The 25,397-nt window shown below is 56.7% G+C and overlaps 2 protein-coding genes across 11 annotated transcripts in view; one reads left to right on the forward strand and one right to left on the reverse strand.

Annotated features, from left to right (window-relative positions):
- The window catches only part of PLEKHG3 (pleckstrin homology and RhoGEF domain containing G3), a 69,158-nt gene extending 50,509 nt beyond the window's left edge, over positions 1–18,649 (forward strand). For 3 of the 7 annotated variants that reach the window (XM_046008565.1, XM_046008569.1, XM_046008566.1), the window contains 18 exons: positions 2,874–3,260; positions 4,384–4,481; positions 5,642–5,711; positions 6,064–6,110; positions 6,221–6,371; positions 6,474–6,605; positions 6,811–6,993; positions 7,358–7,450; positions 7,717–7,803; positions 8,035–8,068; positions 8,379–8,477; positions 11,001–11,090; positions 11,523–11,561; positions 11,982–12,010; positions 12,484–12,849; positions 13,306–13,419; positions 15,179–16,571; positions 17,281–18,649. In XM_046008565.1, the coding sequence (XP_045864521.1) occupies positions 2,913–3,260; positions 4,384–4,481; positions 5,642–5,711; positions 6,064–6,110; positions 6,221–6,371; positions 6,474–6,605; positions 6,811–6,993; positions 7,358–7,450; positions 7,717–7,803; positions 8,035–8,068; positions 8,379–8,477; positions 11,001–11,090; positions 11,523–11,561; positions 11,982–12,010; positions 12,484–12,849; positions 13,306–13,419; positions 15,179–16,571; positions 17,281–18,014 (4,107 nt within the window). In that variant the 5' untranslated portion in view covers positions 2,874–2,912 and the 3' untranslated portion in view covers positions 18,015–18,649. The remainder of the gene's footprint in view (positions 1–2,873; positions 3,261–4,383; positions 4,482–5,641; positions 5,712–6,063; positions 6,111–6,220; positions 6,372–6,473; positions 6,606–6,810; positions 6,994–7,357; positions 7,451–7,716; positions 7,804–8,034; positions 8,069–8,378; positions 8,478–11,000; positions 11,091–11,522; positions 11,562–11,981; positions 12,011–12,483; positions 12,850–13,305; positions 13,420–15,178; positions 16,572–17,280) is intronic. The other 4 variants (XM_046008567.1, XM_046008568.1, XM_046008570.1 and 1 more) reach the window with 4 other exon arrangements.
- Positions 18,650–20,145: 1,496 nt separating this feature from the next.
- The window catches only part of SPTB (spectrin beta, erythrocytic), a 118,749-nt gene continuing 113,497 nt past the window's right edge, over positions 20,146–25,397 (reverse strand). For all 4 annotated transcript variants that reach the window (XM_046007939.1, XM_046007936.1, XM_046007937.1 and 1 more), the window contains exons 34-36: positions 23,660–23,833; positions 23,348–23,390; positions 20,146–23,230 (exon numbers count right to left, since the gene is read on the reverse strand). In XM_046007939.1, the coding sequence (XP_045863895.1) occupies positions 23,063–23,230; positions 23,348–23,390; positions 23,660–23,833 (385 nt within the window). In that variant the 3' untranslated portion in view covers positions 20,146–23,062. The remainder of the gene's footprint in view (positions 23,231–23,347; positions 23,391–23,659; positions 23,834–25,397) is intronic.

A 25,397-nucleotide genomic window follows, 5' to 3' on the forward strand; every position in this document is an offset into this window, starting at 1 on the left:
TGGCCCTGGCTTGTGTGAAATCCGTTAGGGAGACAGTAGGCAGGGGAGCGGGAACACTGGGGCCTGTGCGCCTGAGTACACATCCAGGCTCTACCACATGCTACTTCTGTCGCCTCAGGTTTCTGTATCTGTAAAATGGGGTAGTGATTGTACTGAGTTCGTAGAGCTGCTAGGAGATGAAAGTGACTCGCTGTGTCATGGCAGTTAGAACCCTGCAGCACTTGGCTGGTATGCTTCGTCTCAGCCGCAGGGGGCTGCTGGGCATGGTGGGGGGGTGCTGCTGGCATGGGTGCTCCTTTGACGATGTGAGCTTGCTTTGCAGGGAGACGGCTGCATTCCACCAGAGGAGATTTCTCCAAGGAGAAGAGATGCTCTTGTTTTGTTTCAGGATTCACAGGGCAATGGGGGTCCCTGAAGAGTGACCCTCAGAAGGACCCCCTGAGAGTGTGGGGGGAGTGGTGGAGGGTTTTGGCTAATCTACTTTAAAACTGACTTGGCCAGCTGTGAAATCCATCTGGGACTTAGCATCCCCATAGGGGCTGACTGACCCCAGGTTTGATCTGGGAAAGGTCTTAGGTCTTAAGTTTCTGCCCCATTGTTCCAGCTGCGACTGACAGCTGTGGGGGGGGGGGGGGGGGGGACATCCAGCGGGTTGTGGAGAGGTTGGGAGGAATGACTGCAGCAGGCTTTGAAGGACTCCACAGTCCCATGGCCTTTGGGGTTAAGGACTTGGGTGGAGTTTGGATCTTTGTCCTTCTTTGGGCTGAAATGACAGAGCTTTACCCTGTGGGCTGGTTCTGTAGAAGGGCCCAGCTGGTTATTTTAAAGGCTCTTTTGAGGAGGGAGGGAACAGCAGCAGTGCTGCATTTCCCAAGGGGCTCCTGAGATGCTCAGGGTTTCACCAAGATGAGCCTGTTAATTCTCCTTTGTTGCACCTGGAAGGGAGGGAGAAGGCAGGATTGGCTTTAGTGCTGGCCCATGTGTCCTTATCTGCAACTGGTGGGGCTCCTGTAGGTCACTGTGGCCAGGCGGAGAGCTGCAGCGGCAGGGTGCTGAGCTGGAGCGGGTCCTGCTAGCCTCTTGACTTGAGCTCAGTAGAGGTGCCAATTTGTTCACCATCGACTATTTGCCAGATCACCGCTAGGGCCCCTGAGCTCTGGTCACTTACAGTCTAGGGCAGGGGATCTCAAACTAGTCACAGTCACACAGGGAGTGGTAGGGATAATCCTGGGGTGCTGTAAGAGTATGTAGAAGGGAGCGTCCAGGTTTGTTTTCTGGGGAGGTTTCTAGAAGGAGGCTGGCTTCTAATCTAAAACCTAAGGATCGGGCATAAGTGACAGGAATTGGGGTCGAGTATGGCTTGGGATAGATGGGGTGGGAGGTGTGGTGCGTGGGGACTTGGGAGTAATGTCCAGGCAGAGAGAATATTTGCAAAAGCCAGGGCCCAGGGCCCAGGGGTGCTGGCACAGCCAGGGCACTGGTTCCAGGTTTGGGCAGAGGCACAGAAAAGCAGGGGGAAATTCAAGATTCTCGGAGTGATGGCACCTAGATCCTTCTTGTAGCTCTAGCCTGTGGTCTAGCAATTTCTGAGCCCTAGAACTAGGGGTGGAAGGCCTTAGGGCAGTGCAAGTGAGGGTGATACTCTGGAACTTTGTTCCTTGTGCAAACAGCAATGAGATGCACATTCTGGAAAGTGGTGTTGTGAGCTGTGGTCTTCTGGGGTTGGGGTCCAGTGTTCCTGTCCTTCCCTGAGGCCTTAGCCCCTCCCAGACTTACTGCTCCAGGGTTTTCCAGGTGGGCCTATCTGTGAACAGCCCCACCTGCTCAGGGACTAAAGTCCACCTGAGTCTGTGTTTGCCTTACCTGGGAGCAGTTTCCTGCCTCCTGTGCTACCTGACCTCACTGTACTAAAGGGAGTTTAGAGAAACTCATCAGTAGCTCAGCCCTGGGGCATTTCCTGTGCGCTGGGAACTGGGGTGAGTCAGGGCCTGTACCAGGTGTTGGGGGTCAGGAGCCTTTGGACTCTCTCCTCTTCCTCCCCTGTCAGTATCTAGAAAGTTTCTGTTCGTGGTGCAGTTGCTGGTACCCCCGGAGATGGCATAATCCCAAGGAGAATTTTACTCTGTGGCACGTGTGTCATCCTAGATCCTAGGAGCAAAGTCTTCTGCTGTCCCTGCTGGTGACCCCAGCTCAGGCCCCAACAAGTGGGCACTTGGGAAGTGCTTTTTGACAGTTGTTATCATCACTGTCTCAATGGTTTATGGAGTCCTTGCCCCGTGCCAGGCACCACGCTGAGACCTGTCGCTGTGGCAGGTCACTGCATCCCCGGGGACACTGCCCCATTATAGGTTCTGAGAGGCTGACTGCTTTGCCAGAGCAGTGTGGGCTTTGGGTTTCGTCCGAAGGCACCCTGATGGCTGCTCTGGTGGAGACGTCCTCTCAGTTCTGCTGGGGCTCGGGTTTCTGAGCCCTTTTTTGTCCTTGGATGCGGGCACCCTTTCTTCCTGGGAATGCCAGAGCTGTTGGAGTCAGGAAGGGATGTAACTTGGGCATCCTCGTGCACACTTGTGGAGCCCGACGGAAGGGACTTTCTCAACATTCACAGCTGTTGTATTTAAAACTGTGGTGAAATACACAAACATAAAATTTGCGTTTCAACCATTTTTAAGTGTATGGTGGCTCGGCCGCATTATGTACATTCACGTCCTTGCTCCCCTATCACTACCATCGTCCAGGACTTCTCTTATCTTGTAAAGTGGAAACTCTGTACCCGTTAAATACAAACTCCCATTCCTTCCTCCCCCAGCAGCCACCCTTTTACTTTCTGTTTCTGTGATGATTCTGAGATCTAATTCTTTGTCTGTTCTGCCCAGAACCTCCCTGGAGTGCCCTCGCCAGGCAGCGATGCCAGGATGCCTGTCTCTGCCTCCCTCCGCCAGGATGGCAGCCAGAAGCGACCGGTGAGCCTGACCTCGAGCACGTCCTCATCGGGCTCCTCCCGTGACAGCCGTGGGGCCATGGAGGAGCCCAGTGGCTCCGAGGCATCGGCCGAGAATGGGGCGGGCTCCCCGTGCGGCCGGCATCCCCCCAACGGCAACACCAGCTCCAGCGGCTGGCTGAGCGGGAGGGGACCGCTGTCCCCATTCGGCGGACGGGCCCCGGCAGCCCCAGCGCACAAACTCAGCTACCTGGGCCGCGTGGTGCGGGAGATTGTGGAGACGGAGCGGATGTACGTGCAGGACCTGCGCAGCATCGTGGAGGTGAGGCCCTCCATGTCTGTGGCTGTGGTGCTGAGGCCACCCTGGGGCTGGCCTTCTGCTCTGGGTGGCCCACCTCTCTTGGGAGCCCTCTTCCACCTTTGGAGGGAGAGTTCTCCCTGACAGCCGTGTCAGAAGAAGCTGCCTTCCCTTGGAGCAGTGGGGAGGCCTCATGTCCCTGCTCTGGGCCTGGGGGGGTGGGGGACGATGACCTCAGATTGTTCGTGCTGCTTTGCGAACTTTGGGTCCGATGAGGAGCTGAGGCCAGGACGTCCTGCAGACCCTCGGTTAGTGGGGAGGGGCAGGGACCGCTGTGCTCACAGACACGGAACCCAGGGAGGAAACTGGCCCGGATGTTGCCCATCTGTGCCTGGATCCCTGCCCTGCTGTTTCCTGGCTGCAGGGTCTCAGGCACTTGTGTGAGGCCTGAGCCTCAGGTTCCTCTGTGAGATGAAGATGCACCCGCCTCACGGGGCCAGCACAATGTGCTTCACCCTGCGGGGCCTGGGCAGGTGGCTGGGTGGCTGCCGCTGAGGAATCCCTCTGCTCTTGGTGAGAGAGGCGTGTTTGTTTCTACTGTAACAAATTAGCACAAGCTTGGGGCTAAAACGCAGAGGTTTCTTCTGTGTTGATTTAGGAAGCCAGAGTTGGAAATCAAGATGTTGGCAGGATTGGGTCCTTCTGGATGGTCTGAGGGGAGAATGCATTCCATGCCTCTCTCCTGGCTTCTGCCAGGTGGTTGCTGCCAATACTTGGATTTCCTTGGCCTGTAGATGTTCTGTCCTGACCTCTGCCTCCATCTTCCCATTGCCGCCTTCTCCATGTCATCTGTGTCCTTTCCTCTTATAAGGACACCTGTCATAGGATTGAGGGCCCACCCTAAATCCAGTATTCTCTTGTCCTGAGATCCTTGACTGATTCTATCTGCAGAGACCCTATTTCCAAATCAGGTGACCTTCTGAGGTTCTGAATGGATATTGATTTTGGAGGGAGAGCTGTCCAGCCCAGTACAGTGGGCAGTGTCTGTGAAGTCCCACTGTTGTCAATGGAGGACAGAACTAGGTGTGGCTGGGGGGGACAGGACTGCGCCGGGATGGGCTGGGTTCTGATGCCTCCCTCCACACAGGACTACCTCTTGAAGATCATCGACACACCTGGGCTGCTGAAACCAGAACAAGTCAGCGCCCTCTTTGGGAACATAGAAAACATTTATGCACTGAACAGGTATGGAATGGGCCTAACACACACCATGTTCTGCCTGTGAGGCCCATGTGGGCCTGGAGGCTTGAGGAGAAGCCCTGGATGTCTGTAGTCTCCTGGGCTGTGACATGGGGGCCTGGGGCCTGATCGCTAGGGTGGGTAATGGTGGTCCATCCCTGTACAGGGGGTTAATTAGCTCCCTGTGGGAGAGGGCACGTGGGACATGTGCCACCTCCGGGAACTGCTGGCCTCTGGCACGTGATGGTGCTCTTCCTTCTGTACCTTTGTGGCTCCTCTGTCTCTCGCATCTCTACTCCCACTTGCACATCTCTTCATTTCTTCCTCACCTTCCTGCTGACCCCATGGGAAGTCAGGTGTCCCTGAGGGTGATCTGACCCATTAGGAGAATGACAGGCCAGACAGAATGTGATGGGGGAGGCTGAGCATAGCCCGGTGAGGGGCTGCTTCAGGGCACAGCGCCTCCTCGAGGCCCTGGCGTGTGTGCTGCCTGGACCCATAGATTCCCCAGGGAAGGGACCCTGGTTGGGAGGGGCAGTGGCTGAGGGGACAGCATCAGTAGACAGAAGGAACCTTATCCTGGGCCCTTTAACGGGGGCCAGAGGGTCTTCCTGCTGGTCCAGCTGCAGAGTCCGGGCGGGCAGGCGCGGGGTGATTTGGGCTGGCCAGTGGTGGGTCGTCGGGGAGGCATCAGTGAAACAGTGTGTTTAGGGTTTCCCCTAATGCCCCATCTAAGTTCCGGGGGTACTGGGACTCACCCTCTTTCTCTCTCTTTCCTGCATCCTTTTGAACTGGGAGCCTTTGGTTACTTTGGGAGTCCTCCCTTTCTCTCATTCTCCCTTTAATCTCTGCCTTTGTGTGTTTGACTCCTTCTGCCTGCAGAGGAGCTGTCTCCCCTCCCGAGGTGGGTACTGGTGTCCCCTGTCTTTTTCTTGCTTGCTGAGCATGTGGGGGTCCTTTGTTCCCCATCTTTGCGGCAGTGCCTGATACTTTGTGTGGTTGCTGGCCTGGGCGGGGCTCACTCTGAGGATGGACGCCATGACTCTTTGGCATGACACCAGGGGCTGACTGTGTATCTGGGCACCGGGAGGCCGGGGAGGGGCATGTGGGAAGCAGTGGAGGCTGTGCGCCGTCCGGGGTCTGATGAGCACTCTCCCGTCCCCCAGCCAGCTACTCCGAGACCTGGACAGCTGCAACAGTGACCCTGTGGCCGTGGCCAGCTGCTTTGTGGAAAGGGTGAGAGGGGCTGCTGGGTCCTTGCCTCTTGTCCTGCCTTGCTGGGGCCTCCAAGGCACAATAGTGCCCAGCTTAAGAGGGTGTGTGAGTCCTGGAGGCCTCTGTCCAGGGAAAGTGCAAGGTGCCTGCCTCAAATGGGAAGGGCATTCTGGCCTAGAGCCAGCGGCTGCTAGGTGAATGGGATGGCCCAGACAGATGGGTCCCAGGATGGGTCTGCAGGTGTTCAGGGTAAGGGGGGCAGAGTGTGCACATGGAGGTGGGGGGGGGTCAGGGCCATATCTTTGCAGTACCCAGGTTTGGAGTCAAATGGGAGGCTCCCAGAAATCACCGTCTTTGTTTGGTCTCCTCTTAGAGTCAAGAGTTTGATATCTACACGCAGTATTGCAACAACTACCCCAAGTGAGTAATTGGGGTGGAGAGGGGAGGCGGAGTTATTCTGTGGGCCTGGAGCACCACATCCCCATGCAGGCCTTCCCAGGTGGTGACGACCGCTTCCCCCGCACTCGCAGCTCAGTGGCCGCCCTGACCGAGTGCATGCGGGACAAGCAGCAGGCCAAGTTCTTCCGGGAGCGGCAGGAGCTCCTCCAGCACTCTCTGCCCTTGGGCTCCTACTTGCTGAAGCCCGTGCAGCGCATCCTCAAGTACCACCTGCTGCTGCAGGTAGCCCGGCGGTCTTCACGCCGCGCGGGTGGGGTTGGGTGCATGGGGTTGGGGGGATGCATGCCTGAGCCTAGGCTGCTTACGCGCCTGTCTTCCATGCAGGAAATCGCCAAACATTTTGATGAAGAAGAGGATGGCTTTGAGGTGGTGGAGGACGCCATTGACACCATGACCTGCGTAGCCTGGTACATCAATGACATGAAGCGGAGGCACGAGCACGCGGTCCGGCTCCAGGTGCTCCGGGGCTGGTCGCCAGAGGGACTGGCAGGCTGGGGGATGCCGAGGGCGGACTTCCTGGCTTGGTGGGCTTGGTGGGGAGGGGGGTGCCTGTGGCTGCGTGTGCTGGGTGGCTGTGTCTGTAGGAGTTTCTGGGGCTCCGTGTTGCCCCCAGAGGGTCATGAGCAACCTGACTCTGGGAGTCGGGGCTTCTCTGCTGTAGGAGATTCAGTCGCTGCTCATCAACTGGAAGGGGCCAGACCTGACCACCTACGGGGAGCTTGTCCTGGAGGGCACATTCCGCGTGCACCGCGTGCGCAACGAGAGAACCTTCTTCCTCTTTGACAAAGCGCTGCTCATCACCAAGAAGCGAGGCGATCACTTTGTCTACAAGGGTCATATCCCGGTAACCAGGCTGTTCTCACGGCCTCTGTCCCTTGACCCTCTTACCCTTTACCCCCCTTGCAGTGAGCTAGGCTCCATTCTTTCCTTTTTTTAAAAAAAAAGATTTTATTTTTAAGTAGTCTCTCCACCCAGTATGAGGTTCAGACTTACAACCCTGAGATCGAGAGTCTCAGGCTGTAATGTCCGAGCCTGTCAGGCGCCCGCAGGCTCCGTTTTCTTGACCCCCGCATGGGCCCTGGGTTGGACTGGATGCAGCCCCATCCTGAGGTTACTCTCCCTGCCTGCCTGGGTGGTCTCAAGGGGCTGGGACCCCAAGTCAGCCCCTGCCCGTTCCTGTGCTTGACTGTGCTCTCCCTCTGCCCCAGTGCTCCTCCCTGATGCTGATTGAAAGCACCAGAGACTCCCTGTGCTTCACTGTCACCCACTACAAGCACAGCAAGCAACAGTACAACATCCAGGTGAGGGCCAGGCCAGGGGGGCTTGGGCTGGGGACACACTTGCCACCTCGGCTCGCGTAGATGTGTGGGGCCTCCTGGTCTCCCTCTCTAAGGTGGGGATCCCTATGGGCATCTCTTGGGTTTTTGTGGAAGATTCCAGGTAACCTCACAGGTCCCAGCACAGGCCGTCCTTCTGCCTCGGTCCCCCTGATGGAAGCTTGGCCCATGGCGGATGGCTCCAGGCTTGTGGTTATAACCCTGGCTCCCTCTCCCTTGGGTCTTTTCAGGCCAAAACAGCAGAGGAGAAACGGAGCTGGACTCACCACATCAAGAGGCTCATCCTGGAGAACCACCACACCACCATCCCGCAGAAGGTGAGTTTCCGGGGTGCAGGGAGAGGGTGTTCCTCAGCCAGCTCTGGGGTCCCACCAGTGCTTCATCCTTGGAGGACGTTGGCTTCCTTGGAGACCGGGGGTCAGTGCAGTGGGCGCCGTGGGCTTTGGCACAGCCCTGTGGGGTGTCCCAGTATAGCAAGAGCAAGTCGGTGGGCCAAGAGAGGCATGAATGTAGAACGTAGTAACTGGGTGTGTTTCCTTTCCTTCTAGGCCAAGGAAGCCATCTTGGAAATGGATTCCTACTGTAAGTGTACTCTTTCTGCCTGCTTTCTCCCTACTTGGGCACATCTCTAGATCTGTGGGAAGCTTTGCCCGAGACTTCTGTTCCAGGGAGCAGGGAGAATGGGGAAGCTCTTTCTAGTCAAGGGCTGGGGATCTACTGCAAGACCAGGGGCGTAGTCTTGGCTGGCAGGTGGGACTCCCACTGCCTACCATTTCCGAATGGAAGATAGAAGAGGAGGGCGCTCTGGAGGCTTCTGGCCCCTGGAGCTCGGGCAGGCGGCAAAGGTGTGGTCAGAGTCCAGGCCCAGGCTGATTGTCTGTCTCGTGTGCAGATCCCAGTCGGTACCGCTGCAGCCCAGAGCGCCTGAAGAAGGCCTGGTCTTCCCAGGACGAGGTGTCCACCCACGCGCGACAGGGGCGCCGGCAGTCTGGTAAGGGAAGGGCGCTGTGGGCAGAGCGGCTTCCTCACAGGACTCTTGACCAGGAGGGGGACTGTCTGCAGCAGCATTTGGGGCTGGCTCTCCCCTCCATGGACATCCTGGGAAAGGGCAGGAGGGAGGGTCGCCAGGCCCACATGGCATGTCCTGTCCCCGTGCTTGTGCTACCCTCCACTTTTTTTCAGGCCCTTCTTGCCCGCCAGGGCTGGGCAGCCCACCTTTTCCAGGGCCCTGGGAATGCTTGTTCACTCAGGCCTCTGTGCTCTTTCTTAGCTTTCCTGGGACCAAAACTTTGTTCCTTTGTCACTCAGGATCCTGGGACTCAGCCAGGGGTGAGGCTCAGATGTCATGGGGGATCCCCAGCCCAGTTCTGGAGCAGAGCAGACGCAGGACATGGGGAAAGATGAATTAGATGTCAAGTGGCACCAAATCCAGACAAGAAATATTTACTTTGGGTCTCAGGGAAAAGTTCCATTTTTTCCTCTGCTGGGTTTTCTTCCATGACTGGGCTTGCTACTGTGTACTTGGATTTATTGGAATGAATTGTCTGTTGAAGAAGAGAAAACCTTGCTTTTATTCTTAGCTCTGGGGGTGATAAGGCTGTGTGTTTTCTGTGTTTGTCTGTTTGTACTCTGCTCTTCAGTCTGAGGCCCAGGGAGAGATTTAGCTTCCACTGGGCGCCTGGCGAACACAGATGAGGTGGGAGTTGGAGTGAGAAGTGTCTCAAAAGGCCCTGGAGAGAAGATCCAGGAGTGACTGGCGCACTGTCTTGGTGTGGATCTCCGGGTGTATTGGGCTTTGGCTGTGACCCATGGGTCCCCTGAACAACTCTGGGGATTGTGTCATATTCTGGAAGATAGAGCCAAGTGGGCTCTGGAAAGCTTTTGTAGTTTTGTTTTGTTTGGTATTACCCCCAGTGGATTTTGAACCCTAGGCAGATTTGTGACGGTTGCAAACGTTTTATGACACCGTGTGTGAAAAGCCCCCGACTGAGGCTGTTACTTTATAGATTTCTGGCCTTCTTCATTTTCCTTTCTTCTGAGATGCTCTTCCTGTCTTTCTAGCATTCCCCTCTACCTTGTCATGTGGCTTTGCACTGGAAGCTTCTGGCACATGGAAGAGCTGCTGGTGGTGGTAGGAACCGCGGTGCCGCCTGTCATGACATCAGCATCCACACCATGGCTGTCATGGCACGCAGGCAGTGAGTTGTTTCAGAGCTCAGTCTCTGCTGAACTGAGATTTTAGCCTGTGAATGAGTCTGGTTCCGCTTGCTTGTTTTCATACTTTAGTCTTAACCATTGGGAAACAAATGTCTCTCTAAAACATGCTTCATCCTTTGCAGCTTCTTAAGGTAGAGGATGCCAACCACTGTGGAACTTTTCCTTCTCTGGTACCAGTGTGACAGCATCCGTTGGGCGTGTGCGCTGCTTGGGGCTGGGGGTCGCCATGGCGGCTGCGCACCCGAGGAGTGGTATCCCCCTTACCCGGCAGGTGTCCCCCGCCTTACCCGGAAGCTGTCCCCTCTTACCCGGAAGCTGTCCCCCCTTACCTGGCAGCGTTGGTTCTTGTCTGTCACAGTGTCCTTGCCTGGAGTGGCTCTTCTCCCTGCTTGTTTGAAAGTAGTCGATTGAACTTGTGATCAGTGTGGGTAAGGACCGGCCAGCAAGGGGTGCCTCACTGGCTCAGTCAGAGGAGCATGCAGCTCTTGATCTTGGGATCATGAGTTCAAGTGCCATGTTGGGTTTAGAGATTATTTTTAAAAAGAAAGTTAAAAAAAAAAAAAGGCCAGCAAGTTGCTGAGAGGGAGATGGGGCCCCTTGTGAGCCCTGCAGTGACAGCTTGGTGTCCCGTGCTCTGCCTCTGGGCCTCCTCTTCCCAGAGAGCTGAGATGGGCAGAGCGGTATGCTCTAGATAATTAAGGTGCTGCTATCACTGCTTGTCACTTTTTTTTTTTTTTAAAGACTTTATTTATTTGACAGACAGTGAGAGAGGGGATACAAGCAGGGTCAGTGGGAGAGGGAGAAGCAGGCTTCCTGCGGAGCAGGGAACCTGATGCGGGGTTTGATCCCAGGCCACGAGGATGACCCGAGCCAAAGGCAGACACTTAATGACTGAGCCACCCAGGTGCCCTAGCTACTTGTCACTTGTTAAGTAATCTTGATTACAAGTTTTAAGATGGACGAGTAAGGCATTTTGTGTTTCTCACTTTAAAAGCTCTCGGATTCACAGTGTACTTAGGTTGTGCAGATGGCGTGTGTGGATACACATGTCTCAGTAGAAGAAACTTGTGCAGTGCGCTCCCCTGTAAGATTTTCCTTTGCCTCTGAGTGTACCGTGGGCTTCCCAATTAACACTAACTGGGCAAGAACCTTGTGGGGTGAGGTCACGGCTCTGTGGAGAGGTTCCTGGACACATGTCCTCTCCTACCTGCCTCTCTCAGGTCTGTTTCCAGAAAGGCTGGGATACAAATTGGTGACACCATCAGCCTAATGGGTGTGTTTTGTATCTTGTTCCCAGAGCCTGGTCAGCCCTGGTTCCTCCGGGCCACACTCCCCAGCAGGCAGCGAGGCTTCGTGGAGCCAGGCCTTAATGGCCGTAGGAAGTCGGGTGCGACCTCTGCTTTCTAGCCGGGCTGCTGCAAGGGGGCTTGGCCTTGGGTGTAGCTGTTGTGCTCATGAGCTTGTTGCAGGGAGGGTGGGGCTTGAGGTAGAGTCAGATCTCCAAGGATGCGGCAAGCCGGTCTGAAGGAGGCAGCTTGGGACTGCAGCTCCAGAACCTGGGGCCCTGGGTGAGACGCACTGATGCAGGGATTGTGGGCGGGGCTGTTCCTGGGGTGCCAGCAGTCATGGCGCAGGTCTCTGGTGCTGGATGGAGGTGGCCCGGGCCCTGCCTCCCTATGGGGGAGGTAGGAGGGAGGGGGGGCCCCAGGCTGGAGTGGACTTTGAGCTGCTGGTGGCGGTACGGCTGTGAGCATGGGACCAGGGCCAGACACAGCTGTTCCCAGGCCTGCACTGACTGTCCGTTCACTTTCCTTCTCAGAGCCTACCAGACACCTGCTCAGGCAACTCAGTGAGAAAGGTGAGTGTGAGCGTAGCCAGCCATTCCTGCCAGGCTCTAGGGTCAGGGCAGGGAGGTGACACAGTAACCTTCTGGGTATTGAGGACAGTTTGGAAGGGTCCCTGCCTCTCTTCCTCCCTGGAGGTGGGCCTCACCCCTTGCTGTATGGTGAGGCGGCTGAGCTCTCCTTCCTCATACTTCTAGTACCCTGTCCTTGGGTGACAGTCCTTGAGGGACACAGACCTGTGCTGCTCTTCCCCCAGGGCCTCTGCTCTGGCAGTCATTCCTTTGAAAGCCCAGGAGATCAGGTGTGGGTTCTGGGTATAGGAGCCCCAGGGCAGCCTTCCTTGAGGGGCTCCTGGTCTCTGTAAAGAGGCTCTTTCTCCTGCTTACCGATCTGTTCTCCCCGCCCCTTGCCTGTGTGCTGGGACCTGGCCGTAGCGGGTGCAGCCAGAGCAGCAGGAATGAAGGTAAGGCCCGTGGGTGAAGAGAACTGGCCTGCCAGAGGGGGGTGGGACTGCCAGGTCAGCGCCCTGGCCCCTTCAGCTTCATCTTCGTGCAGTGACAAATACCTGTCAGGCCACTACTGTGTGCTGGGCTCTGTCACAAGAGTCCCAGAGATGAGTAAGCCATGGCCCTTGCCCTGGGGATCCTTCTGTCCCCTTTTCCTGGAATGGGACCCTGGTGTTGGCCCACCCTGGATCTTCTACATTTTCTTTCTCTGGGATAGTCAGGCCTCTCTGGGTCTTGAGTGTCTGACCCAGCTTTCCCAGGTCCCAGCGTCCCACCTTGAGGACTCCCACCCCTGTCCTTCCTCTGCTCTGGTGGAGACCAGGGGTTTAGGTGTGCCTTTCCCCATGTAAAGCCTCCGCACCCCCAGCCGCTGGCGGGAGGAGGGGCTTGCGTGGAGGCCGGTCACGAGGGGGTCTTCTGCTCTGAACAGCATGCAGGCAGTGCCGGTGCTCTTCTGGACTTTGGGAGGCCTCCTCGTGCTCAGGGTGTGCAGCCGGAGGCTGAAGGGGCTGCCCGGGAGGAGGAGGAGGAGGAGGAAGAGGAAGTGGTGGTGGAGGAGGAGGAGGAGGAGGAGGAGGAGGAGGAGGAGGAGGAGGAGCGGGCCTTTCAGGTGTCTCTGGAGGACCTGGCAGGGCATGAAGGCAGCGAGAAGGGGGCCAGGCTGGAGCCCCCAGGCGAGGAGGAGGAGAGCCTGGCAGTGGCGGAGCAGGTAGCCGACTTTGCCAGCTCGCTGCTGGCCGCCCTCCACTGCTGGCACTATCGGGCCAACGCTTTACTTTTCTCCCGGGGCGCTATGGTGAGGTGTCTCTTTGATCTCCCCTCCTCCTTGCATGTTCCCTGGCCAGTGCATGCCCATCCGGGACTTCTCTCCCCTGCCCTCCCACCCCCTCCGTCCTGTTCCCTCACTCCTGCCATCAGCACCTAACCCCTTGCCCGCTGTCACGCCCTGGTGAGCCCTTGGCATGTGCTATTCTGGTTCTGGGCGTGAGCTAGTGTCCTACCCAGTGAGCATAACTAACGGGGTGGGGGCGGCGGGGAAGGGGAGAAGCCAGCGGGTTGGGCTTTTTGGAGGCTGCACACCCGGTGGGGAGTTCTGGATCCCCCAGACCTGGCGGTTCAGGCTCAGGTCTCAGGCTGGCTCTCAATATGGCCCAGACCCCTTGAGGCTCAGAAGGTTTGCTCTTGTGGGGCTGCAGAAGGGATGAGCTCCCAGTTGTCCCAGGAGCTGATGATGGCCCTCTGTTTGCTTCAGGAGAAGGGGCGCAGGGAGTCCGAAGGCCCCCAGAGCTGTAGAAGGTCCAGCGGCCGGTCTCCAACAAGTGCTGAGAAGTGCATGAGCTTCGAGTCCACTTCTCCCCGGCCAGAGGTGAGCAGCCGGCGGGCAGGAGGGCCCGTGCAGGAGAGCCCAGAGCTCAGGTCTGTGGGTGGGGCTTGCTGGCCCCGGGCTTGCTTTTTGGGCCCATGGGGACAGGGACCCCCCCCACACTCTCGGCCCCTTTAGGAAGCTGGTCTGGCCTCTGGGCCTATGATGGGGTGAGCAGGTAGCCTTTCTGTGAATTAGAAAAAGAAGACCCTTTTTGACAAGATGCAGTCTCTTGTCAAAGGCCCTGTTAGCAGAAGTGATCAGATCTTAGGTCCCTTTAGGGGCACCTGGGTGGCTCAGTCGGTTCAGATCTTAGGTCCCTTCAGCCAGGCCTCCTCGTGTAGGGCATACAGCCCTGCTCCTGCCAGCTGGACAGTGGACTCACACCTGAGCGCCCCCCCCACCCCCGTACTGACATCTCCTGGCCACTTCCTCCATGTCCGATGTTTTATTTCTTCTGTTCCCAACAGCTCAGGTAGAAAGAGGCTCAGAGAAGTTGAGTGACGTGCTTGGTGTTGGGCAGCTCCTGAGGGGCAGAGCTGAGCTCAGACCGGTCTGTGATTTAGAAGCCCACTTTCCACTTTCTGCCACATGCTGTGTGTGGATGGAACCCATACCTTTGTTTTCCCAAAGTTACAAGAAAAAGTGTAGGAGGCCTTGACCCCAGGGCAGGCCTACCAACCGGGGCAGGTCTGAGGAACCTGACATTGGATTAGAGTTTGGGGTGGTGGTGTCCTATGATAATAGGAAGCAAGCCACACATATAACTAAGTTTTCTAGCTGCCATGTTAACAGATTATTTAATTATTGAATGTTAACTATAATTTCAACATGTAAGCAATGGAAGAAGCTATTAAGGACGTTTTATATTGTATATGATGTTTTTGCGGTCTGGTGTGTGTTTTACCCTTACAGCTGTTCTCAGTTTGGACTAGCCACATTTCAGGTGCTCAGAAGCCGTTTGTAGCCAGCAGCTGCTGTGTTGGGAAGTGCAGGCCTTGACCATGGGTCCTGCTTTGCAGACTCTGGACTAGAACAGTTGGGATTGGGTCTGGTTTCTCTGAATGTGGAGCGTCTCCCCTTCTTCCTCAAGGCCCCTCTGAGAAGCCGCCTGTACTGGCTGGTTTCATGGTGCAGATCCTTCAAGGTGGTCAGGAGGAGGTTCTTACGTTTGCTTCTTCCTTCCTTCCCTGTCTGCTGGGCATTGGCAGCGTTGTGCCTGGGGCCAGAGGCTGGCTGGGGGGAGCCAAGTCCCTGTCTTTACCCACTCTGATGGGACTCCAGCGTGTGGTCCTATTGCCATCTGGACCTTCATTCACACAGGAGGTCCTGGCCCCTTGGGGTAGTTGGGTCTGAACCCAGAATAGCCTCCAGGTGCCTCTAGGGCTTTAGGAAGCTGCCTCTCCAGCAGGCATACCCTGTGCCGTGTGCTCCCTCTTTGGCCCTGTGGCTCCTAGGCAGGCTGTCACTGAGAGGTGCCACCACTCTACCCCATCTGTGTTCCTAGAATTTTCCTTGCCCCCCCCCGCTTTTTTTTTTTTTTTTTAAAAACAACCCAAGGCTGTTAGCTGAATGATGACTGAGGGACCTCAGCACGTTCCCCTCCCTAAGGCCCTGTCTCTCCCACTCTTGAGTTGTGCTCATTCTCATTGCCTTTGGTCCGAAACTGCATGCCCTCTCACTGGGCTTTGCAGGTCGTGCTGTCCCTTTCTCTGGGTCTCATGAGGGAGGGTCTTGGCTCATAGGAGTTCTGTTGTCCCAGGTTGAACCAGACCCTGAGCCTGAGCTGGAGCAGGAAGTATTTGTTGCCATGGAAGTTCCCAGCATTGAGGAGGTGCCCTCAGACACGGAGTCTTCAGAAGTCCTGGAAACACAGCTTGGTGCCCACCAGGAGCTGCTGGGGCTGGACCCCCCGGGTGACATGGTGGGCTTCGTGGTGGCTGAGAGCACCGAGGACCTTAAGGCTCTGAGCAGTGAGGAGGAGGAGGACATGGGGCCCGCACCGGACACCGAGAGCCTCCTGCCGCCCTCTGTGCTGGACCAGGCCAGCGTCATTGCCGAGCGCTTCGCCAGCAGCTTTTCTCGGCGGAGCAGCCTGGCACTGGAGGACGGCAAGGCCAGCGGCTTTGGGAGCCCAAGGCTGGCGAGCCGCAGCAGCAGTGTGCTCAGCCTCGAGGGCAGCGAGAAGGGCCCGGCCCGGCCCGGCAGCACCACGGACGCCCTCAGCTCGCAGCCGCCCCCTGAGGTAGACAGCACTGCGGGAGTGGCCACGGACAGTGGCCCTTCGGTCAATGGGATGGAGCCCCCGAGCCCAGGCTGCCCAGCAGAGCCCAACAGGCCTTCCTGCAAGAGGAAGGCGTCGACCCTCTCCACCCGAGACCGGCTGTTGCTGGACAAAATCAAGAGCTACTATGAAAGTGCAGAGCACCGTGATGCAGGCTTTAGTGTCCGGCGCCGGGAGAGCCTCTCCTACATCCCCAAGGGGCTGGTGAGAAACTCTGTTTCCAGATTCAACAGCCTTCCCAGGCCAGACCCAGAGCCCATGGCTCTGCCGGGGCATAAGAGGCAGGTGGGCTCCCAGCCACCTTCATGGGCTCTGTGCGACCTCCCGGGACCCGGCCAGGCTAGTGCTGGGGAGTCAGCTCCTATCACAGATGCTGAGTTCCGGCCATCTTCAGAAATCGTAAAGATCTGGGAGGGAATGGAGTCTCCCAGGGAGAGCTCTCTGCAGGGGCCTGGCCAAGGCCAGGCCAATGGTTTTGACCTGCACGAGCCCCTCTTTATCCTGGAGGAGCATGAGCTGGGAGCCATCACTGAGGAGTCGGCCACCGCCTCCCCTGAGAGCGCCTCCCCCACGGAACAGCCCAGCCCGGCCCACCTGGCCCGGGAGCTGAAGGAGCTGGTGAAGGAGCTGAGCAGCAGCGTCCAGGGGGAGCTGGTGACCCCGCTGCACCCCCGCATCGTACAGCTCTCCCATGTGATGGATGGCCCCATGAGTGAGCGAGTCAAGAACAAGGTCTACCAGCTGGCCCGCCAGTACAGCCTTCGCATCAAGAGCAAGTCTGTGACAGCCAGGCCTCCTCTCCAGTGGGGAAAGGCAGCTCCCACCATTCCTTGCCTGCAGGAGGAGGCCGGAGCACCCTCAGGCAGCAGAGGTACAACCATGCGGGTGGGGAGTGGGTCCTTCCTGCAAGTCTGGGGTGGAAGAGCCTTTTAGGAGCAGGTTGGCTCCTGGGGGAAGGTGGCCCCTGTAGAACCATGACCAAAGAGGGGGCTGGATTCCACACACAAGTGGAGTGAGCCCGGGTGGTTAGTCCAACGCCCAAGGCCCAGCGTGTGGCCCTGGTTGAGCCTCCTCATGGCCCTCCCCGAGCTCTACTTGTGGAGCAGGGACCTTGGGAGGAAATGTGGCCACGGGCCCTCTCTTTGAGGAGAGTAGAGGCTCTCGTCTTTTCCTTTGACTCCCGACTCTGTTCACTGCCTTTTCTTTATTCTTCCCATTGCTCACCCCCTGCCTTTTTTTCTTTAAAGATTTGATTATCTGACAGAGTACAAGTGGGGCAGAGGGAGAGGGAGAAGCAGACTGCCCACTGAGCAGGGAGCCCAATGCAGGACTCGATCCCAGAACCCTGGGATCATGACCTGAGCCACAGGCAGACGCTTAACCGATGGAGCCACCTAGGCACCCCTCTACCCATTGCCCTTTGATAAAGAGGCCGTGGATGGTGAATGATTTCTCTCCCCTCACAACCAAAACCCCAGTAAGCAGCCTTGCCTGGAGCACGAGCAGAAGGCAGTGCAGAGTTGTCGCTTGCCCTCTCCCTCCCTGCCCGGTCACTCAGTCCATTTACTCTCTATTCATAGGTAAGAGAAAGCCGGTGCTGTCCCTCCTCAGCGATGAGCAGATGGTGGCCCAGGAGCACAGCCCGCCCAAGCCTGGCTCTCCTCGGCATTTCTCCTTCAGCCCCACTACTGCCAGCCCGAGGACCACCTCGCCTGGGGCCCGGCCTTCCTCTCGAAGCCCCCTCAGCCCCTTTGACACTGAGACCTTCACTTGGCCTGATGTCCGAGAGCTCTGTTCCAAGTATGCCTCCCACGACGAGGCATTCCAGGCCGAGGGCAGCCGGCACCGTGGCCCGCCTGTCAACCGCAGCCGCTCGGCGCCCGAGAACATGATGGAGCCCCCTCTGGCGGGCAGAGTGGGCCGCTGCTGCAGCGTGGGCGCCAGGAGGGGACAGGGGGGCCCAGAGGCCGCCCAGCCTGAGCCTCCTGGGAGGTTGCCCCAAAGCAGGCCGGTTGGAGAGGAGGCCCTGTATGTCACGGCGGACCTCACCCTGGAGAACAACCGGCGAGTGATTGTCATGGAGAAGGTGCCCCTGCCCTGCCCTGCTGGGGGGCTGGAGGAGGGCAGTGGGCAGGGACCACACACACCAGTAGCCGCGGTGGGACAGGGCCTGGATTTCCAGGAGTCTGGAATTTCCAGGAGTCCAGAGTATTGGCAAAAGGAAGAGGGTCCCAGGGACCCAGCGGACCCAGGCCAGCAGGGCAGAGTGAGAAACCTGCGGGAGAAATTCCAGGCCTTGAACTCCGTAGGTTGACTGAGTCCTGGGAGAGGGAGGAGCTGTGCAGCGGAGGGACGCGGAGGAACCTTGCCGGGCTTACCCACAAGCCTGGGCTCCCTGGGCTCACATAAGCCCCTGAAAGAACGGGCTGTTGGGCTCAGCAGTGCTTTCACCTGCTGGGAATGGCCCGGTGCTCCCAGAGCTCGTGGTGACTTTCATAGGGCCAGCTGAGCCCTACTACCTGCCCAAGCCAGTGTGGCCACTTCCCTTGTATATAGTTCTTGTCTAGTAAGAAGCCAGATATTTAAGCTCTCCGCTTCCCGGGGGAGTAAGCCGTGCTCTGGCCTCCAGTGTCGGGCTGACCACTGCCAGGCTGAGGAGCCCAGCCAGGGTAGCTGTGGAAGTGGCCTGGGGAAGCTTTGCTCTTTAGTTGTGCCTTTTCTTAGGATCCAGGCAGGAACAAGGCCCATAATTTATTGCTTCCCATTCTGTGGTGCATTTGCGCACGTGTCTGTGAGTGTGTGTTCTCCGGTTGTTGATTCCTCTCCCGTGAAGAATGTAATGGACTGTCCAGGTACTTTTGTAGGTTGTCTTGCTGACCCTGTGGTTGTCGCTCATGTACATACATTTCATTATTTGCCAACGGTGCAATAACGCTGCTCACCAACCAACCTGTGTGTGCTCCTCACTGGGCCTCGGCTGGGGGTGGGGGTGGGAGGGTTGCTAACCGAGGCCAGGGATGCCTCAGGGAGGCAGGCTGTGTGGTGGCTGCTGCACATTCCCTCCTGCATCAGTCGTGCTCGCGACACATAAGGCAGCAGGGTGCTTGCAGGGGAGGCTGGGGCAGCGGTGTGTGCGAGAAGGAACCTGATCTCTGGCTGCCCTGGCCTGGTGTCCTGCGGAGTGGGGAAATAGCATCGTGCCAGCCTTAAGTTCTTTTTCTCAGGGACCAGTGTTGGCCTAAAAAAGGTAAGGAAATGAACATTTTTCTAATAGGCAGAAATTTCCAATGTCTGGTGCCTTTTCTCTCCCTCTCTGGTTCCCAGGAGACATCACAGGAGACAAGGATTCTAAACTTGGAGCCTAGACCTGTCTTGCAGTGACTTGCAACGTGAGGAGAGCAAATGCATTTTTTCTGGGGATGGAGCCTCTGTTTTCATCCTATTCTCAAAGTGCCTTTTCTCAAAAGGGCTGGGAGTGCCTGCCGGTTTCTGATTGGGTTTTCTCCCTTTTCTCTGTGGTGGACCAGCCTTGTTTGGCCGTTTCTGTAGGCAGGTGTTCCACTGGTCTGCTGGGTCAGGGCTCCGTGAGCTTCTGATCTTGCAGGACAGACTCAACCTGAAGGAGGTTGTGCAGAGTCTGAAGAGGTCAGGGGGAGAGTGGAAGCCAGGGGAGGCCTCTCCTAGGCAGAAGCAGATGGCAAAGAGCTACCTGCTGTCTTGAATGTTCTGTGACCACTGCTACTGGTGCTGGGGATAGTTGGCTCCTACCAGACTTGGGGTTTGATGCTCAGGAGCCAGGTACGGAGGTGAGAGGACACTCAGGTTCTGGTCCCAGCCCTGCCATTAATTAGCTGGGTCACCTGAACTCTTGTTCTTTTTTCCCTCATCTATGATTTGGAGAAAATGGATCATGCACTGCTTCTCAAACTCCCTGACTCAAACTTTTCAGAGGGTAGGGCCTGGGAAGTTATAGTGAAAACTTTTCCCCAGGTGATCCTTAACTATCCAGGTATGACTGGGAGCCTAGAACCAGCTCACTGGTTCTCACTCGTTCCCACTGAGAGTCGTCTGTGGAGCCTTTTGAAAAGTGGTGATGCTGGTTTCATCCACCCAGACCAAAAGAAATCCCCCCCGCCCCGCCCAGATGAATCTCGGGCACGGCACCTCTAATGATTCCGCTGTCCAGCGAAGGCCAAGAGCTCTGTGGGGAAGGGCTTGCTGCAGGCCCTCAAGGTGGTTGACTGTACGAACGAGCGAGCTTCTGTCAGGGTCTCCGGCAAGGCACAGCAGCTGGGCCCGGGTGTGAGACGCTTTGGGGACCAACCAGAGACTGGCTCTCCTATGTCTCCATGGTGGTCCCTCCCTGCCCTTGCGCACTCAACCACCCTTCCTTGGTCCAATTCAGAGGGAAACAAAACCAGTCAAATAAGTAACTGAGAGAAAGATGGAGCATTATTGATTTATTAGAAAAACTAGTAAATGGGTTTTCTCTGGTTGTGGAAGCACATTTGAGCAGGTGGAGGATAAGGCCCAGCTGGCCCCAGGGCCAGCACCAGATTGTGTGGTCTGTGCCCAACAGGGTTGTAGTCTTGTGGAGCTGCCTCCTCCCTTGTGTCCTCCCTGAGCTTGCTTGTCCAACGGACCAGGCCGTATGGTCCTCTGGGTCCTTGCCCGCTCCCGCTAATGGGCGGCGAGCGAGATCCAGGACCAACCTTGGGAACCCTAGCTGCCCTCCGATAGGCAGGAAAGAGAAGTGGTGTGGTGGGGACGCTGAGCCTTCCACAAGCTTCCAGTTACGGGTGCTAGTTGTGGGGGCTGAGGGGGTGCCTGGCGACCTTCCATACTGCCCCCCCCCAACCAACCATGAGGGGCCAGGGGATGAAGGGGAAGGAGAGAAGGAAGGAGGACCACCTGACCATACCCAGAAGGAGCTTCCTCTGAGCTGCCCTGGGGAGGAAGCCGGTTATGCTGGTGTGGACTGGAGCGTGTCAACCTAGTTTGGGAATACTGTTAAAAGATTGCAAAGTAGAAAATGTAAGGAGGGGAAAACCCTTGCCAGGGGCACCAGAAACTTCACCCCCTGTGGCACAGTCTCCCCAACCCGGGCTCCTGTAGCTTCAGTGCTGTTGGGTGAGTGTCTCGGGGCCTGTGTGATGGGGGAGGGATGCCTGGGGGCGCTGACAAGAGCCGGTGGGTCACATGCAGCTGGCTGCCATTGCCTGGTCTGGGAGTCCTGGGGTGGTGGGATCCTACCTCTTCCTTTGGGGCCCTTTCAGTCTTTGGGCGATGGGATTACTTGCTGGAAGTTTCTCACCTCAGTTGCTACTTTGGCACGCATGGCAGGAAGGGGCGCCTTGTCTCCCTAAGGGCGCCCAGGGAAAGAGTTGAGGAAGATTGTTGCCACTACCTGCTCTGCAGTAAGGAACATGCTGTTTGCCTTGGAGCACGACATGCCCTCAGATGCTCCAGAGGCCTTCGTTGCCAGGTGAGTGTAGTCACCACATGGCCTCCTTCCTCAGTTTCCCCAGAGGGAGAAAGAGGCTGGTAAGTGGTATATACTAGCTTCCTTGTAGATGCTAAGAAGGATGTAGGATTAGATGCATAGAGGCCAAGAGCAGACCCTGGCTACAAAGGTGAGACCCCCTGATCTGGGGATGTCAGGCTCCCATGGAGAACTTCCCTCCTGCTGTTCTTGTTTGAAGTTCATTAGCTACTCTTTGACAGGGTGGTTCTGATCTCTAGACTGTGCCTGCAAGAAGGGCTCCTGAGCCTAATAACTCTGGGTGCCTACCCCTGTGGTTGCAACCGGAAGCTCACCCCCCTTCCAGAGGAATCATCTCTGTGTCCCCGAGGCTCCTCACAGGGAAGGTGATAGAGTAGCAGCTGAGGTCCCAGGGACTTAGGGTCTCTTCAGGGGGAAACACCTGCTGCCCCCAGTTTGACCCTTCTTGTGGACCTAAACCCAGTGAAGGTGCTGGGTTGGAGCTGTATTGCTTTCAGAGTGGTGGGGGAGATCTTTGTGGGAACGAGTGCCCTCTTTCCCCCAGAGGTTGGACCTTCACAGCACAGGGAAGGCGGGGTGGGGGGAGGCTCTCCCTGGGGAAATCGTGCACAGGGCTCTTTTCGGCTGGGCTTGGAAAGGGGGTGTTAGATGTTTGGTGGCCTTTGTACCCATGTGACTTGGTAAGGACCTCAGGAGAAGCTGAGCAAGGGGTGCTGTACCTTCATGGTCCAGGCCCCCGGCATTTGTCATAGTTTCCCAGCGGTGGTGTGACGTGGGTGGTAGTACCCAGGTTGCGGTTCCGTTTGCCACCCAGAGTGATAGGTCATGAACTTCACTGTCTGTTCAGCCAGTGCCCTCAGATGGTACCAGCTACAGCCAGGACATTGAGCCTTTGGCTTTGGGCTGCTTCACTGCAGATGCTGGCTATCCATCTTCGGTCTGGGGGAACTGTACTGTCCCTAAGGGACCCTGGGTCTGAGTTGGACAGTGCTAGTTTGGCTGGGAGTTGGGGAGGATCCCAGAGTGGAGAGGCAGAGCCTTGGGCAATGTCAAGGTCTGTCTGCCTCCTTCACCTCTGAGCCCTATGCTGCGCTGTTGTTCCAAGAGGACCAGCTTGAGAGCTCTTGCTCCCTTTCACTGCCTGTGGTGGTAGCAGAGGGCCCCAGAGGCAGTGGAGGCCCTTACATTTAGGACCCGCCAACCTTGGTAGGTGCCCCCCCCCCACTTTTTTTATTTGGTGAGAGCAAGAAGGTGGAAGGGATATGGTGGCCCCTGAGGTGTAAGTCCCAGTTCCAAGGAAGCCCCGTGGGGAAGTGGCCCCTTGTGTCTCTGGGGTCCCCAGCAGCCCCTCGGCTAGAGCTAGTGCCCTGGGTGCCTACCTGAAGCTCCTTCCTCACGCCCCTAAGGGGCAGCTCAGGCATTTCCCTTGTCATCTTCCATTTCCCTGGCCGTGACCAAATGGGAGGGGGCCCCGAGCAAGGCCTGCTTTGGGAGTGGGCAGCATCTGAGGAACCTCCTCTGTCTTCTCCAGTTTTTGTGGGGCTTGAGGGCCAGTGGGCCCGAGGGCCCTCCATCGGGAGGAGGGGGCAGGCGGGAGAGGAGGGCGGGCGCCTGGGAAACCGTTTCCCGCCCCAGGGGCTCCTGGCCCTGGGTGGGAGCCTGGGCTGCATGGGAGCGGAGGCAGGCAGGAGCCGGCGGAGGCGGGCATCGCAGCACAGCGGGCCGGGGCTGCTGGCCGTGGTCGCGGTTGGAACAGGCAGGCGCAGGCAGGGGCAGGGGAGGACTGGGCCCGGGCTGAGGCCGCGGGCACCCCGCCAGTCCCTACACGGCCCGGTCCCGCCGGCGGGGCGCCAGAGAGGCTACTTCTTTTTGGGGAAGAAGCTGAATCTCTTCTCCTTGTCTTTCTTGCCAAGGCTGGCGTCGGGGCCGGTGACGGAGGGCAGGGGCAAGCTCTGTGCCTTCATGCGGATGCTCTGGGACTCGTTGATGGCGGTGCTCACACCCTGCAGCCAGGACAGCATCTCCTCCTGCAGGGCGGGAGGGCCATGGGCCACCAGGGAGGGACATGCCCCAGGACTGCTGGTCGGAGGGGGACCTCTGCTCCTTGGGCAGCAGGGGTCTGGGCGAGGCCACTGTGCACTTACCTCGTCCTTGCCGTGGAAGAGCCACTCACTGCCATTGCTCAGCCTAGGACAAAAGAGAGTTTCCTGCTAGGTGGCCACCTCTGCCTGGAGAGGAACCAGAATCCGGAGCCTCCCCTGGACCAGAACCCTCACAGGCAGCACAGCAACCTGCTGAGAGAGGCGAACATCTGGACTCTAAGCTAAGCCTCTCTGGTTTGAAAAAATTCCTGAGGGGCAACTTAGGTGAGGAGCTGGTCGCCCCCAGGCTCCTGTCCAGCCACTGCTGCCAAACTGAGCTGCCACGGAAGGGGCCCTGGATGGGAGGGGCCTCACCGCAGCTTGAAGACATGCTTCTTCTTCTTGTAGTTGGCTGCGATCTCACAGATGGCGTGTCTCAGGGCCAGGGGTTCCTCCCCATGGTAGGGCACCCCCAGCGCCAGGTTCTTGGCGTCCTTGTAGAAGGTCAGCTCGCTGTTCCGGAGCACGCAGTACAGGTTGTTCCACGACCTGTGGAGATGCCGGCCGGTCACGCACATCCGGGTGCGACACCCCCGTAAGCAATTCTTACAGCTTTGCCCTTTTTTTTTTAATGATACCATTTTTGCCCCAATAAATAGTAACACATTTTACAGTTAGAAAAGGAAATGGAAATCATCTGTATGTAATTCCACTACTGAAAGTTAGCTATTGTCAACATTTTATGTATTTTCTTCTAGTCTTTCTATTCACATGTTTAATGAAAATGGGTTATAGTGTATATTCAGTTTCATAGCCTGCTTTTATTTTTTTCAAATCCTGCTTTTAAGATTAACACTGTGTCAGGGCACCTGGGTAGCTCAGTCGGTTGAGCATCCAACTCTTGGTTTTGGCTCACGTCATGATCTCAGGGTCCTGAGATCGAGCCCTGTGCTGGGCTCCGTGCCCAGGGGAGTCTGCTGGAGATTCTCTCCCTTTCCTTCTGCCCCCACCCCCTCATGCCCGCTTGCTTTCTAAAATAAACCTAAAAAAAAAGATTAACAATATATCATGGATATTTTCACATAGCCTTCAAATATTTCCTAAAAACAATTTTAGGAATTAATTTTAGGAAATAATAGGGTATCCCATTCTATATATAATCCCTTTATTGGTGGGTCTTACAATTACTGGAAATTTAAACAGTGCAGTTTAAACAGCAATGTGGTAAACATTCATGCATAAATCTTTGCTATAACTTGGGTCTTACCTTGAGGTACATTTCTTTCCAATTTTAGTATATGTGCTGCCGAAGCGAGCACTTGAGGTACGTTTGTAAGAGTAGGATTAGTGAGTCTAGGACCAACACTGTAACCTTAACTTTCAGAGCCCTTCTGCACCCATGAGCAATGGGATTCTCACCACAGAACTGAAGGGAGCAGAGCAGCATTCTGTTCTGGTGGTTGTTTTTCGTTTTACTGAGGAGATCTGCCGGTATACTATACAAGCACTTTTTAAAGAAACACGTTTATGCAAATCAAGACTCAGCTGATGTTGGTGACAAGCTTATAAGCTTATGGGTAGGCTGACCTGAGCTCCTTGACCGACTAATGGGAAACTCAGTACCTATTCACACTTCACAGGAATGAATGCTGGGGAACAGGGCAACGGTCAGCTTTTCCTCCTCCACTTGGAGGGCAGGAAGGTGGAGAGCTTGTTGGGCTCATAGGGAGGAAAGACTGCAAGTTGAAAGAGAGAACTTGACCTGTACTGGACGGGCAGGCTATAGAGCCTTTTCATGGGGCCCAGAGAAAGATCTTCCAGGAAAGCTCCGGTCTTTCCTGCAGCCCTCACTACCTGCTTTGAGCTTGGACTCCCAAGTAAAGCAGTTGCTGAGAAGGAGCTGGGTCCTGGAGTAAAATACTGCCTCAGACAAATGACTTCTCTGAAACTCTGTTTCTCCATCTGGGAAATAGAAACCTTGGTATCACAGGGTGGTTGTGAAGATGGTATCAGTCCGAACGATGCCTTGCATGTTGTAGGTGCTCAGTAAATGCTAGTTTCCCCTTTTCTGGTGGACTCTGTATAAATAATAAACTTCTTCAGGGTGCTTGGG

Source organism: Meles meles, chromosome 6, assembly GCF_922984935.1.
Source record: "Meles meles chromosome 6, mMelMel3.1 paternal haplotype, whole genome shotgun sequence".
Lineage (NCBI taxonomy): Eukaryota > Metazoa > Chordata > Mammalia > Carnivora > Mustelidae > Meles > Meles meles.